Source organism: Dreissena polymorpha, chromosome 1 (genome assembly GCF_020536995.1).
Source record: "Dreissena polymorpha isolate Duluth1 chromosome 1, UMN_Dpol_1.0, whole genome shotgun sequence".
NCBI classification, from domain to species: Eukaryota; Metazoa; Mollusca; class Bivalvia; order Myida; family Dreissenidae; genus Dreissena; species Dreissena polymorpha.
Genome location: NC_068355.1, coordinates 143431052 through 143446190, shown reverse-complemented (window position 1 = coordinate 143446190; position 15139 = coordinate 143431052). Strand labels below are relative to the sequence as shown.

General features: G+C 34.1%; 1 protein-coding gene across 4 annotated transcripts in view; it reads right to left on the bottom strand.

The window, feature by feature from the left end:
- LOC127853640 (xanthine dehydrogenase-like) overlaps positions 1 to 15139 on the bottom strand; it is a 52890-nt gene that overhangs the window by 18349 nt on the left and 19402 nt on the right. For all 4 annotated transcript variants that reach the window (XM_052388334.1, XM_052388325.1, XM_052388340.1 and 1 more), the window contains 6 exons: positions 14256 to 14323; positions 13160 to 13367; positions 12555 to 12634; positions 11945 to 12094; positions 11428 to 11530; positions 9766 to 9899 (listed from right to left, as the gene is read on the bottom strand). In XM_052388334.1, coding sequence (XP_052244294.1) covers positions 9766 to 9899; positions 11428 to 11530; positions 11945 to 12094; positions 12555 to 12634; positions 13160 to 13367; positions 14256 to 14323 — 743 coding nt within the window. The remainder of the gene's footprint in view (positions 1 to 9765; positions 9900 to 11427; positions 11531 to 11944; positions 12095 to 12554; positions 12635 to 13159; positions 13368 to 14255; positions 14324 to 15139) is intronic.

The window sequence follows — 15139 nt, the reverse complement described above, 5'->3', positions numbered from 1 at the left end:
TTCATCTATATTTAAATCAAATGATATTATCATGTATTTTGCATACGTTTCACCAGAAGGGTCCCCTATATATGACTCACAAAATGATAAGAATGGTATATCGATTGTATTCTCTAATTTAGAAGAGTTAAAACTCCTATACCCAAACGCATCGATATTTTTAGCAGGTGATTTTAATGCAAGAACAAGAGATTTTATAGATTATATACAATATGACAATTTAGATTACATTTTTGGAGAAGTCGATTACGAAGGTAGTTTATTCGACATACCACGAGCAAACAAAGATAAATTTCGGATAAACAATTTTGGCAGATCTCTAGTAAATACGTGCTGTGTTTTTGATACGGATGATTCCCACGAGATAAAGATGGTCGATTTACGTGTATCTCAAACGATGGAGCTAGTGTGGTTGATTATATGATTGCATCATCTGAATTGTTCGATCATATTAACGATTTTCAAGTGCTTAACCGTGGCAAATCCGATCATTTTCCGATTACATGTCATATATCTACATATGAAGTATATTGATGACATAAATATTGTCAGTAATAACCAAGGTAAACTATCGTATTTTAAAAAGTATAAATGGAGGAGTAAATTTGAACATGTCTTTCTTGATCGCTTAAAAAGTTTGTTTGATAAAAACAGCCAAACATTGATTAACATTATAGATGAAAACATTAATGCAGCTATTGATAAAATTACGTCGTTTTATCACGAAGCTGGCGAAGCACTGTGAATGAACAAAAACTGTCACGTGACCACAAAAGTCAACATCAGTAGTCATTTTATGACAACAAACAGCCGCGCAAGGTAGGTTTTTTTTTCCAATATCTTTGCTGATCATCCTCTGACTTTCATACGACCTAGTGCAGGCAATATGGCATGCATATAGCTTACGATCGGTATATCACGCGTTTTGAGTGTTGCTCTGGTTTTCGAGAACACTTCGGCGCAAATTTCCATTTAAGAAGCAAACGTCAGTAGTAAAATTACAAAGAGTCAGTGTTCTCGAAAATTAACGATCACAGAACTGTCTATGCTTTACCGGACGAACATATATTACATATGTCTATGCATAAACAAACAAAAATATCAACCAGATATTTAATAAACGTTTAAATAGTGAAAATAAATATGGCAAACGTGAGTAGTACGTTTAGAAATGGCAAACGTCAGTAGCAAAAAAAAAATGCAACGGCAGTAGCCGAATAAATGTTAGCGTTTAATTTAATGAAAAACATGTGAAACAATATAATTTATGCTAATTTAGATTTAAATTAAATATAACAAGTTAATATTGATGTCATAAATTAATGCATGACATATATAAATTCTGCAACAACAAAAATGAACTAATGTTTAAGTGATATTATGTGCATCTAACAGTTTATAGGTGTCTATCGCAACCGTTGTTTATTTTTGGTGTTTTCACTTCATATACACGTATATTCGTTAATGCAGCTTCAACATATTGAAAAAATATCCCGGAAAGAGAAATATAATGCTTTTGAATATCAACCGTACTTTCGTTTTGACAACTGACGACAGATTTGATTTGATTGACAATGTGAATCTCAATTGAGTTTTATGCAGATTCGTTCATACGACACAAAGACACTATTTTGTTTTACGGATCATTTCGACTAAAAGGACTCACCAGTCACGTAAACTATCGAATTTAATATATATCTTTTTATAAAAATCTGGTAGCAAGATGCGTTGCAGATAATTGGTCATTAACCACATTTTAACTAACTCTTTTGACCTGTAAATTTTTTAGCTCAATTCATAATATCACTTTAATAAAATAATATGCAATCTTATTGATTTGTGACTTATACTATTTTACTTGTTTGAACATTACGAAATGATCCGTGAAACAAAAAAAAGTGTCTTTGTGTCGCACGAACGAATCTGCATTAAACTCAATTTAGATTTACATTGTAAATCGAATCATTCCTCTCGTCAGTTGTCAAAACGAAAGTACGTTGATATTCAACAGCATTTTATTTCTCTTTCCGGAATATTTTTCTCAATATGTTGATGCTGCATTTACGAATATACGTGTAAATGAAGTGAAAACACCAAAAATAAACAACGGTTGCGATAGACACCTATAAACTGTTAGATGCACATAATATCACTTAAACATTAGTTCATGTTTGTTGTAGCAGAATTTATATAATTATGTTGTGCATTAATTTATGACATCAATCTTAACTTGTTATATCTGATTTAAATATAAATTAGCATAAATTATATTGTTTCACATGTTTTTCATTAAACGCTTGCATTTACTCGGCTACTGCCGTTTGCATATTTTTGCTACTCACGTTTGCCATTTCTAAACGTACTACTCACGTTTGCCATATTTGTTTTCACTCTTTAAACGTGTATTTATATTTGGTAGATATTTGTGTTTGTTTATGCATAGACATATGTAATATATGTTCGTCCAGTAAAGCATAGACAGTTCTTTGATCGTTAATTTTCGAGAACACTGACTCTTTGTAATTTTACTACTGACGTTTGCTTCTTAAATGAAAATTTGCGCCGAAGTGTTCTCGAAAACCAGAGCAACACACAAAATGCGTGATATACCGATCGAAAGCTATATGCATGCCATATTGCCTGCACTAGGTCGTATGAAAGTCAGAGGATGATCAGCAAAGGTATTGGAAAAAAACCTACCTTGCGCGGCTGTTTGGTGTCATAAAATGACTACTGACGTTGACTTTTGTGGTCACGTGACAGTTTTGTTCATTCGTAGTGCGAAGTCATGTCACAGTCTCCGAGGAAGAGAGACGAACAACCGAAATGGTGGGACAAAAATTGTAACTTTCTTAAAATGCAGAAATATAAGTATTTACGGAAATCTAAGGGAATACAAAAATCGCAGAAACACATTTAAAATTTACTGCAATAACAAAATGCGGGAATTCCAAACAGAAAACAGAAGGGAACTTATTAATAATCGCAATAACCCAAATTATTTGTGGACAAAAATTAAACAAGCAAAACAAAAAATATGCACTGATATAAGTATAAGTCCAAAAGATTGGCGAAATTATTTCTCTGATTTACTATATGATACGCACCACCCATTTTATAAGACAATATAGCTGTAGATCCTGCTCCTAATACAATATCCCTTATTTCACCAATCATTTTATCAGAATTCGAAGATGCCATTAGAAAACTGAAAAAAGGCAAAAGCTGTGGTATAGACGGCATCCCATCAGAATATTATAAAAATACTTTTGACATTTTAGCACCATATCTTGTTAAGATTTTTAACAACATTTTTGAAACCAAAGAATTCCTGAATTAATGGGGGAAAAGTATTATCTGTCCTATTCACAAATCAGGACCAACACATATGCCAGAAAACAATCGTGGAATATCACTTACAAATACAATGTATAAAATCTTCACGGGTGTCATTAATAAACGATTGTACGAATGGGCAGAAACCAACAATAAAATTAAATGAATCACAGTCAGGTTTTCGTACTGGTTACTCAGCTATCGATAATATATTCCGTCTACAAGCTATAGCTAAAAAATATCTGTTAAAAAATGGTGGTAGATTTTATTGTTTATACATTGACTTCCGCAAAACCTTCGCTAAAATCAATCATCATGTACTCTTCCAGTCCCTACAAAGAAAAGGCATACATGGAATTTTTTTTAATGTTTTACTTAATATGTATACATCGCTGTATAGTTCAAAATACGAAAATCCAAACCGACGGACACTCTTTGTTTTCACATGTTAACATAACAGAATTTTTTAAATGCAATATTGGAACCAGGCAAGGTGATAAAACCAGTCCAACGATTTTTACATTATTTATCGATGAATTATCTACGATGTTACGAGAGAAATGTGGAAATGGAATATTCATTACTAATGAAATCCACGACATTATATGTCTAATGTTCGCCGATGATGTAGCTAGCTGTGCCGAAACAGCAATTAAATTACAACAGCAATTAAGCGTTATTGACGAATTTTGTGCTTTAACTGGAATGGAAATTAATCTACAAAAAACAGAAATAATTGTATTACGGAACGGTGGACTTTTAAGACATTACGAACATTGGAGTTTCCAGTGCACGCAAATAAATACTACATCTATTTATAAATACATGGGATTAATGTTTACACCAAAATTATCTTGGAGCGCTACACATTAAAAACTAAGTGCACAAGCACAAAAAGCAATTTTTTCTATTTACAACTATAAAAAATCATTTGGGTATTTCCCGACTAAAGAATCATTTATATTGTTTGATAGTATGATCAAACCAATTCTATGTTATGGATCTCAAATATGGGGTTACGAGTATATTGACTCAATTGAAGTTGTACATAACAAATTTTGTAAACGAATTTTGTATGTTAAAAAACCTACTAACACATGTCTTGTTCATGGTGAATGCGGACGTCTTCCATTATGTGTTACCTACTTTGTCAATTTTATAAAATATTGGTGTACGTTACTAATTATGCCTAATCATAGATACCCTAAACAAGAGGGCCATGATGGCCCTGTATCGCTCCACTGTTTTTTATGCGAAAAAAACGTGCAATGCGCATGGGTTAAAATGTACTCAAGCATGTGACTTTCTCTTTCTATCCCTCGTCCCACTGGGCGCTTAAAGTTGGAAGGGTGAGCATTTATATATGGAAAAAGTTACTACCATGTTAACTAAACAGACTAAAAAGCCTGGGAATTGTTGCACAGGTCCTTTGCTTATAACGTAGGTACATTTATCTCTCCAAAAGATATAATCGTTCTTCCTATTTCACATATTTTTAGATGCTGAAGATCAAATCTATGCATTTGATTTGAAACAGATTCACAAGACCCATACGAATCAAAATGCCTTAACCCTTTACCAAATGACACATTTTGGACATTCCCAATTTAAAAGAGGTTGCAGTCTACAATTAAATTGTAATGGAATCTGAAGGAAAATATCAGGTAGGGAAGAAATAATTGTGATAAAAGGAGAAATTGCTCATCTTGAGCAATTTCTCCTTTTATCACAATTATTTATAAAGTCGTCAGCTAGAAACTTTTAAAATCCTGTTAGTGTTTGGTAAAGGGTTAATAATCTCTGGTTCCTTCTTAAGAGCCTTTCACACATTTATAACAAATACAATAGTAGCATCTTTCTTTGTAAAGAATCATCTCAAAATATAACAAGCGCTGTTTGTAAAACATGCATGCCCCTCATATGGGCTGTCAGTTGTAGTGGCAGCCATTGTGTGAATACGTTATTTGGCACTGTGACCTTGACCTTTGACCTAGTAACCTAAAAATAAATAGGGGTCATCTGCGAGTCATGATCAATGTACCTATGAAGTTTCATGATCCTAGGAGTATTAGCTTTCTTGAGTTATCATCCGGAAACCATTTTACTGTGTAAAATCACCCTGACCTTGACCTTTGACCTAGTTACCTGAACGTCAAAAGGGGTCATCTGCGAGTCATGATCAATGTACCTATTTAGTTTCATGATCCTAGGTGTAAGCCTTCTTGAGTTATCATCCAGAAACCATTTTTCTAAGTTGAGTCACCGTGACCTTGACCTTTGACCTAGTGATCTGAAAATCAATAGGGGTCATCTGCGAGTCATGATCAATGTACCTATGAAGTTTCATGATCCTAGGCATAAGCATTCTTGAGTTATCATCCAGAAACCATTTTATTATTTCGGGTCACTGTGACCTTGATCTTTGACCTAGTGACCTAAAAATCAATAGGGGTCATCTGCGAGTCATGATCAATGTACCTATGAAGTTTCATGATCCTAGGCATAAGCGTTCTTGAGTTATCATCCGGAAACCATTTTACTATTTCGAGTCACCATGACCTTGACCTTTGACCTAGTGACCTGAAAATCAATAGGGGTCATCTGCGAGTAATGATCAATGTACCTATGAAGTTTCATGATCCAAGGCATAAGCGTTCTTGAGTTATCATCCGGAAACCATTTTACTAGCTATTTCGAGTCACTGTGACCTTGACCTTTGACCTAGTGACCTGAAAATCAATAGGGGGTCATCTGCGAGTCATGAACAAATTTGGTAGAGGACTATTAGATATCACTACATACCAAATTTAGTAGCCCTAGGCTCTATAATTATGAACAAGAAGATTTTTAAAGTTTGCACAAAATAGGCCTTATTTAAGCATATGTTCATTTTTGTGACCCCCAGGGCAGGGTCAAATTTGTCCCCAGGGGCATAATTTGAACAAACTAAGTAGCGACCTATTAGATCTCACTACATACCGAATTTGGTAGAAATAGGCCCAATAGTTATGGACAAGAAGATTTTTAAAGTTTGCAAAAAATGGACCCAATATAAGCATATGTTCAATTTTAGGACCCCTGGGGCTTAATTTGAACAAACTTGGTAGAGGACTATTAGATGTCATTGCATACCAAATTTGGTAGCCCTATGCCATACGGTTATGGACAAGAAGATTTTTAAAGTTTGCACAAAACAGGCCTTATATAAGCAAATTTTCAATTTTTTGACCCCTCGGGGAAGGGTCAAATTTGACCCCTGGGGCATAATTTGAAGAAACTTGGTCGAGGACTATAAGATGTCACTACATACTAAATTTGGTAGCCCTAGGCCCAATGGTTATAGACAAGAAGATTTTTAAAGTTTTCACAAAATAGGCCTTATATAAGCAAATTTTCAACTTTTTGACCCCCCAGGGCAGGGTCAAATTTGACCCCAGGGGCATAATTTGAAGAAACTTGGTAGAGGACTATAAGATGTCACTACATACCAAATTTGTTGCCCTAGGCCCTATGGTTATGGACAAGAAGATTTCTAAAGTTTTCACAAAATAGGCCTTATATGAGCAAATTTTCAATTTTTTGACCCCCTGGGGCAGGGTCAAATTTGACCCCAGAGGCATAATTTGAAGAAACTCGGTAGAGGACTATAAGATGTCACTACATACCAAATTTGGTAGCCCTAGGCCCAATGGTTATGGACGAGAAGATTTTTAATGTTTGCACAAAACAGGCCTTATATAAGCAAATTTTCAATTTTTTGACCCCCAGGGGCAGGGTCAAATTTGACCCCAGGGGCATAATTTGAAGAAACTCGGTAGAGGACTATAAGATGTCACTACATACCAAATTTGGTAGCCCTAGGCTCAATGGTTATGGACAAGAAGATTTTAAAAGTTTTCACATAAATAGGCCTTATATAAGCAAATTTTCAATTTTTTGACCCCCTGGGGCAGGGTCAAATTTGACCCAAAGGGCATAATTTGAAGAAACTTGGTAGAGGATTATAAGATGTCACTACATACCAAATTTGGTAGCCCTAGGCCCAATGGTTATGGACAAGAAGATTTTTAAAGTTTTCACAAAATAGGCCTTATATAAGCAAATTTTCAATTAATTGCCCCCGGGGCAGGGTCAAATTTGACCCCAGGGGCATAATTTGAAGATACTTGGTAGAGGACTATAAGATGTCACTACATACCAAATTTGGTAGCCCTAGGCCCAATGGTTTTGGACGAGAAGATTTTTAAAGTTTTCACAAAATAGGCCTTTTATAAGCAAATTTTCAATTTTTGACCCCCCAGGGCAGGGTCAAATTTGACCCCAGGAGCATAATTTGAACAAATTTGGAAGAGGTTCACCCCAGGAACATTCCTGAGAAATTTCATGAGAATTGGACCAGTAGTTTAGGAGAAGAAGATGATTAAAGAAAAAGTTTACGCAAGGACGGACGCACGGACACACACACGACGGACACAGGACCATGACATAAGCCCCGCTGGCCTCTGGCCAGTAGAGCTAACAATGTTATATAATGTTAAAAGGGCTTGATGACTCCGGAAGAAAATGTTGGGCTTCAAAAGTCAAAACAATGCTATTTCGTTATGGATATGGAAATGTATGGATAAGTCAAAAAATTGGTGATGTTAATTTATTCATTAGACACTTTCGCCAACGTATTATTGATTGTTATACTCAAAACTGGCAAAGTGATAAAAACAATTCTTCTCGCTGTCACCATTACATGTATTACAAAACAATGCTAAATACTGAAAGATATCTTACCTTAGAGAACATACCATATAAAAATAAAATTGCATTTTCTAAATTTAGATGTTCTAATCACAAATTAAATATTGAGATTGGTAGACAATCAAATATCCCATTTGATGATAGACTATGTTATTTTTGTCTGGATAACAATAACATACGTGTTAATGATTGTGAATTTCAAGCATTTTTCTATTTTTTATAAACACAGAGACATCTGTACCCAATATCTTTTTAATTGGTACCATGGGGGATGTTCAATATCTGATTTTTATTCATTAATGGGATCAAATACTGATGAAAGTATCCATAAAGTCGCAAGTTTTGTATACCATCTGTTAAACAACATCAATTCATAACTTTGTATTTATATGTATATCTACATGTGAAACAACATCAATTTGTATGTATTTATATATTTATCTAAAAATTTATAATTAAATATGGATAGAAATAGTTACAAGGCAACTATGTGATTGTATAAAATTTGTGTATATTGTGTATTTTTGGGCCGGTGGCCTGTATTTACTTCAATAAAATTGTTTGAGTTTGAGTCAAAGGCCAATTCACATGGCAGGCCTTTTTCTGTCTATTTTGGGAAAATGTACCAAGCAAAATTGGGTTTTTTCAAGCCGCAAAATCTTTCAAATTGGGAAGAATTTTCATCGACAAAAGCATTATTGGTGAAATTATTTTTCTTAATTTTTCTTATTAAATCTAATGTTTTCATACACAGGTATTGCCCTAAAATGCTAAGAAAAGTATTAAAATGTTTTTTCCATGCAACAGTCATTGTCCACTGCTAGCGTAAACCAATTTACAATAATTAATACGTACACATGATTATCACTTGTTGTATACCGGGTACATTACCTGATAATTCTGAATAATCCAGCATTCAATATTTGAAATCAAATTCTGATCGAAAATGTGTCTTAAGAATTGCAAAAACACAACCGGCCACCATTTGTCTGAAGTGTCAACGTCACAAAAATTGTATTATGGAACACTCGATACGATGACGTTTTATGGGGTATTCCCATTAACACGCTAAAACACGGCACATGGTTATTTAAAACACAGTTCCTACCGGGAAACACATTTTTCGGCTTCGATCATTTCAGTCAGAAATTGTGATTTTTTTTGAGAATTGGAAAAAAAATGCATATTTGGCTTTGGGAACGGGTCCGACTATCGGACCCGTGAGATAGGCAGAAAAAGGCCTGCATGTGAAGTATCAAGCCAATCTGTCGTTAACAAGTAAGTGATCGGAAACAATTTTCACACTTTTGCGACAGTGACCTTGACATTTGACTTAGTTACCCCAATTTCAATAGGGGTCATCTACTGTCCAAGGCAAATGTACAAGTGAAGTATAGAGCCAATCGGTCAATTTGTTGACAAGTTATTGATCGGAAATGATTTTCATACTTATTGTGACAATGACCTTGACCTTTGACCTAGTGACCCCAACTACATAGATACAAAAACAAGTTATTGCCAATAAAACGATGCATCAGTGTGTAAATAGCAGTAAAGGGTTGAGTGCACAAAAACTGAAGGTGCCTAACATTCGTGTAACAGATACGGTAGTATCAAACTTAGTCTCCTATAAAAGAACAAGCTTTATGAAATCTAATGATGACACAACTTTAATGCTACCTGACTCCTCTTGGCAACTTTGTAGAACTTGACAACTGTGTTGGCCGAGAAACTTGGCAGAATAACGTGGGTGAGGACCTTCCCTGTCATGTCTGTGGCCAGCAGCTGATTGGCTGTTACACTTGTGCTGCCATCTGTGAATTGAATATCAATATTCAAAAAGAGGTTTGATACATCATATTGGATGGAAACTCAAAGTGACTTATGCTGCTCTCAAATGTATAACAGGCCATTGTAAGGCTGTCAACCAAGTTTAAATTACAATATTTGAACGACTATAGTAATGTTTTTTAGCACAATAAAGTTTTGAGCACTTTTTCAAGGAAAATATATATATAAAACTTGGCAGTCCACATAAAAATATGGACTTCATGCTTTGGTACACCTGGCTAGCTCTAACTTGATTGTAAGTCACATTAAGTTTATATTTGAACCTTATGGGGTTAAATACATTACTTATATGAAACATTCAATAACAGCATTCAGCTTTAGCTCAGCCATAGATATACTAAGGGCTTTCGAAACCTTTGAATAATAAATGTTTGAATTCCCTGGAATCTGATTTTGGATTTTTTGCTCACAGAATTTGAAAGGTTTGACATAATACATGTACAGAAGAACTTTCACAGGATATATAACTTTTCTTTTAGTAAAGCTATTATTTTACTGTATCCACCTTAAGTTGAATGAAATATTAATCACATGTGTGGCAAAATTACTATTATTATTACAATTTGAGTTTGAGCTATGCCCAAAATTTGAAAGACACCTCTTCAAAGATTTTAAACCTCTTCAGCAAATTTGGGGGAGTTTTTAAACTTCCATGAATGAAATTTTTAAAGGCAGTGAAAAGAAACTAGAAATGTGTCACAGACACTGATGTCCCCTCAATCCATATTTGGACACAGAATAATACAGTGGACAAAAAAACAAAGGGCCATTATTGTCACATAGTCGGTGGAACACAATTACGTACACAAGTCCATAAAGTTTTCAATGATAATTATTTATGTTGATTACAGGTAAGCTTTAACACCAACTCTCCCAATGTTTGTTTAATACCAGATAAAAGCCAGGCCTGACAGCCTCATGACAACAACAAGTTGTGTGTCCTCTTGTGTGCCCGGCTGTCTGTGTGTGGTACTGTCCAACTACTGAAGTGAATCTTAATTAATATTAAAACACTTGATAGTAACATGTGCATTTCTGACGCGACGTGTGCAAAATGTGTCAAAAAATTACAACGTAAATATGACGTATGCAACAGTCATTTAACAAATACAGATGGAATAAACTGATGTTTTGACGCTTATTAAGACTTACCAAAATATACAAGGTGTGATAAAAACCTGGAGTCTTACACTTATTGACATTTTATACCAGAGCAAGGAAATGATGGTCGCAAAACTTATCATCATTAACCACATTTTAGGAGTGACTGTCTTTCAAAGAATGTATACAAATGTGGGTTATTGCATGTCAATATTTGATTATTACAATTTATACAATGATGCCGCAAATATGTGTTATGTTACATTATTAATCCAATTCAAAATTGCTTTCTTTACAATCATCTGAAAATTTGACCTACGGATGGACAAGTGCGATGCCTAACCCCTACTGTTCGGTAGAGTACAAATAGAAATATTTGAAAATGTTTACTTATGAAGATCTGTGCACGGACTGTTTCCAGCATTACAAACATATCAGACACAAATTCTGGGTGTTTATGTTTCATCATCAGATTTCCTGCCCAGCTGCCAGCCTATAAGTTCACGAAGAAACACACTCAAATAACCAATATACATCGACTATGGTCTAATTTTTAAATGCAAAATAAGTAAATTAAGATTACAAAAAAAAATATATATATCTGTAGGCAATAAGGAAGATACTTTTATTCCTGCATTACAGCCAGCCTACATTAACTTGATAATCTTACACTATTAAATAATTACACGCATAAATTGTTTTACCTTAAGTACAGGTATTTGTGTTTTTTTTCCAGCATATGTTTAAGAAGTAATATGAAGCGCTTCGAGTATATAAAGTGTGATAAGATTCAGTTCAGTTAAAAAACAAACATTAAAATATTCATTGTAATTCACATTAATTTATACCATCGTGCCAGTTTTAGGATCACAAGATATATTTACATTGACATAAGAAATGTTATTACATTTCTGACATTGGTGTGAGCGATTCTCTGTATATAGTTAACACACTCTGCCAAGTATGGGTATTTGTCTTTGGGAAGGTCACAAGAGCTCAAGGTCACCATCATTGAGGTCAAGGTCACATTGGCCCCAATCTGCAGCTGGGGCGAGGTCTGAAATCAAGTGTGTAATTTACCTAACAGTGAAATTTCATTCATGTTGTGTAACAGAAAGCTTTGACTTGTTGTTTGTAATCATTTTACAAATGTATGTCAATGTTGGTGTTTGTTGGATATTATGCTAGGGAGATGTCTTCAATATCATTTAAAATTACCATCATTTTTTTGAAAATTTGGGAGCTCTAAAAAAAGCAGTAAAAAAATTAAAACAACAACAAACAGCATGCAAAAAAGAGGCCAACTGCCTTTGTTGCACACATTAATATACATGTAGTGATATTGTGTTCGTCATTATTCACATCCATACCCCAGCACTACCAGCTTTATTTGTATGTTCTGATGATTCATTTTAGTTGTCAATATTGTATTCTATTGGCAATACTTTTTTTTAAAGTCCTCAAACAATTAGTTTAATCTTAGTCCCCTCTGTATATTCTAGCAAACACATACTCACAGCAATCTGGTAAAGATCCTTTACGCCATGTAAGTCAATGAGTATATCATAATTCCAAGGACCAATATCTTTATAGACACCTACAGAACACACAGATATACAAATTTAACGATTGAGGCATAAGTTATATAAAGGTTTATAAAATAGAATTTACATATGAGCTGTTCTCTGTGAAAACAGGTGTTAATGCATGTGCTTACAGTGTAGTCCCAAATTAGCCTGTGCAGTCCGCATAGGCTAATCAGGGACAACAATTTCCGCTTTTATGATATTTTTGTTTAAAGAAAGTCTCTTCTTAGCAAAAATCCATTTTAGGCGGAAAGTGTCGTTTCTAATTGATAGCCTGTGTGGATTGCACAGGGTTATATGGGATGAGAATTTACGCACAAGCATTTAACCCCCTTTTCACAGAGCACAGCCCATATTTAATTTTGCTTTCTTTTCGTTCTATTTGTCAAACTGTTAAGGATGTACAATATTCACATACACAAGAATGAACACAATTTAATGCTTAATTTTGTTTAATCTTTGCAAGGACACTCATTTAACAGCATCTACCAGTAGTTTCACTGATCATATTCACACAAAATTACAAAACTACCTACCAAATCCAGTACATCCAAGAACAAGCCTCATGTCTTTTTCCTTGTACTGATTTAGAAGGTCATACAGCTGGGTCAATGTAGTGGGTTTGAACCACTGGGCACTGTCCAGTACCAGGTGAAGGGGCCGCTCAGGTTTAGGTGTGGCAGGATTGCTACATTTGCCTGGACATGGCTTGCCAGTCTTTCTGCAGGTCTTGGTTTCCAGGTCCTGCAAGGCAAAGGTTATGTGTAAGTTGTTTGTCAAATGTCAGTTCCATGTAACATGTTTAAGGTGACAAAGTTAATAATAAGTTTAGAGTCTTATGTTGCATATAAGTTCAAGGTCACATGGAAGTTCAAGTAAAAATTTAATTCAATTGTGTAAGTTTTGAGATCAAAAATAGTTTCAAACCCAAATGAGATCCAAGGTGACATATTGCTTAACATTTAAACAAAACCCACTCTAATAAGTGTTTTAAATGCATAACACTTTATAAATAGATGATGTCCTAAATTACATTATAAGATACTAATATATTACTTGTTCATAGCAAACTTCGGTAAATGTAAGTACGAATATAAATCAGAATGGTTTATTGGCCTATAAAAAAACATTAATTTCATACATGATTTAATTCAATATTTAAAAAAAAATGTATTTTTCTAAATGCTGTGCTCTGGTTCAGGAGTTATATTTGTCATGAATATTAAGAATTAATTTCTGGCTAAGTGTTGGAATCAGAAGGACAAATCATGGGTTATTAACCCAATAACCAACAATGAGCCATACATTATTTTGAATCTACCACAAACTTATTTTGTTCATTTATCAATCCATGTATTTTAATATATTATATACTCTTATAGTTTTCCACAAAAAAACACATTATACATGCATTCCTATGACATCAACCCACCAAAACAATGGCCTAACATATTTTGATTAGCTGTGCTGCATACTGCAGTAATGATTTACTGTTTGCTAGATGGAAAATTTAAGCACATGCATTTTACTCAATAATATCAGAACATTTCTTGAACAACTTTCCCAACATAAATTTCTGTCTACTTTGTAAAAATTATATATACACACAATATATAAGGCAAAGTAACTTACTTCAATGTCAGTTGGTGAGCATTTTGAATCAGCAAAAGACTTCATAGCATCCAATATGGACCTGTAACCTAGTTACAGAGAGAAAGGGTATGGTAACCTATTTACAGAGAGAAAGGGTATGGTAAAGGGTATGGTAACCTTGAGATACATGTACCAGTTAACAAACATGACATCTTTACACAATAATTTATTTAAGCATGGTTCAACACAGTCGGAAACAATGGTGCCACAGGACGGTGATTCACTTCTTACCCTTTCATAGTATAATGTACATGTTCCGTCAGTCCCCTGATAGTATTACTGAAGACATATTTGATGGTGAGTACTTGTATAAGTTACATGTACATAGACAGTTAAAATTTAGATTACAATAGGAAACGCAGCCATGACACAAAATTATATTTTCATCACTTTCACAATATATTTAATTGTAATGACAGTCCAGTACAAAGCAGTATCAGCATATAATTTCCCTACACACCATCTTTGATGCACAATCTTCATCAACACTATAGTAAATGAGTGGAAACAAGTAACAGTGATCCGATTACTTGCCCAAAAAAGAAAGGATAGACATAGTTATTGTCTGTACACCCAATACCAATAAATTTTAGATTGGGCAACTCAATTTCAAAGTTAGAAGTCTGAATGGGTAACTAGCTTCTTTTTTTAGCTTGAAAATATTTCATTCAATAAATCATTGAACAAAAATTGGCTGAAATGTATCAATTATACTAAACATTTATATAGGCCAACGCAATCATTTAATTCAGGCTCACAACAGGTCATAATGCATTGTAAAATGGTTCCTGTCAATAAAAGGTTGTTGTTCTTTGATCTATCTATATATATATATTTTTTTAATATAAGATACTCGTGACTTG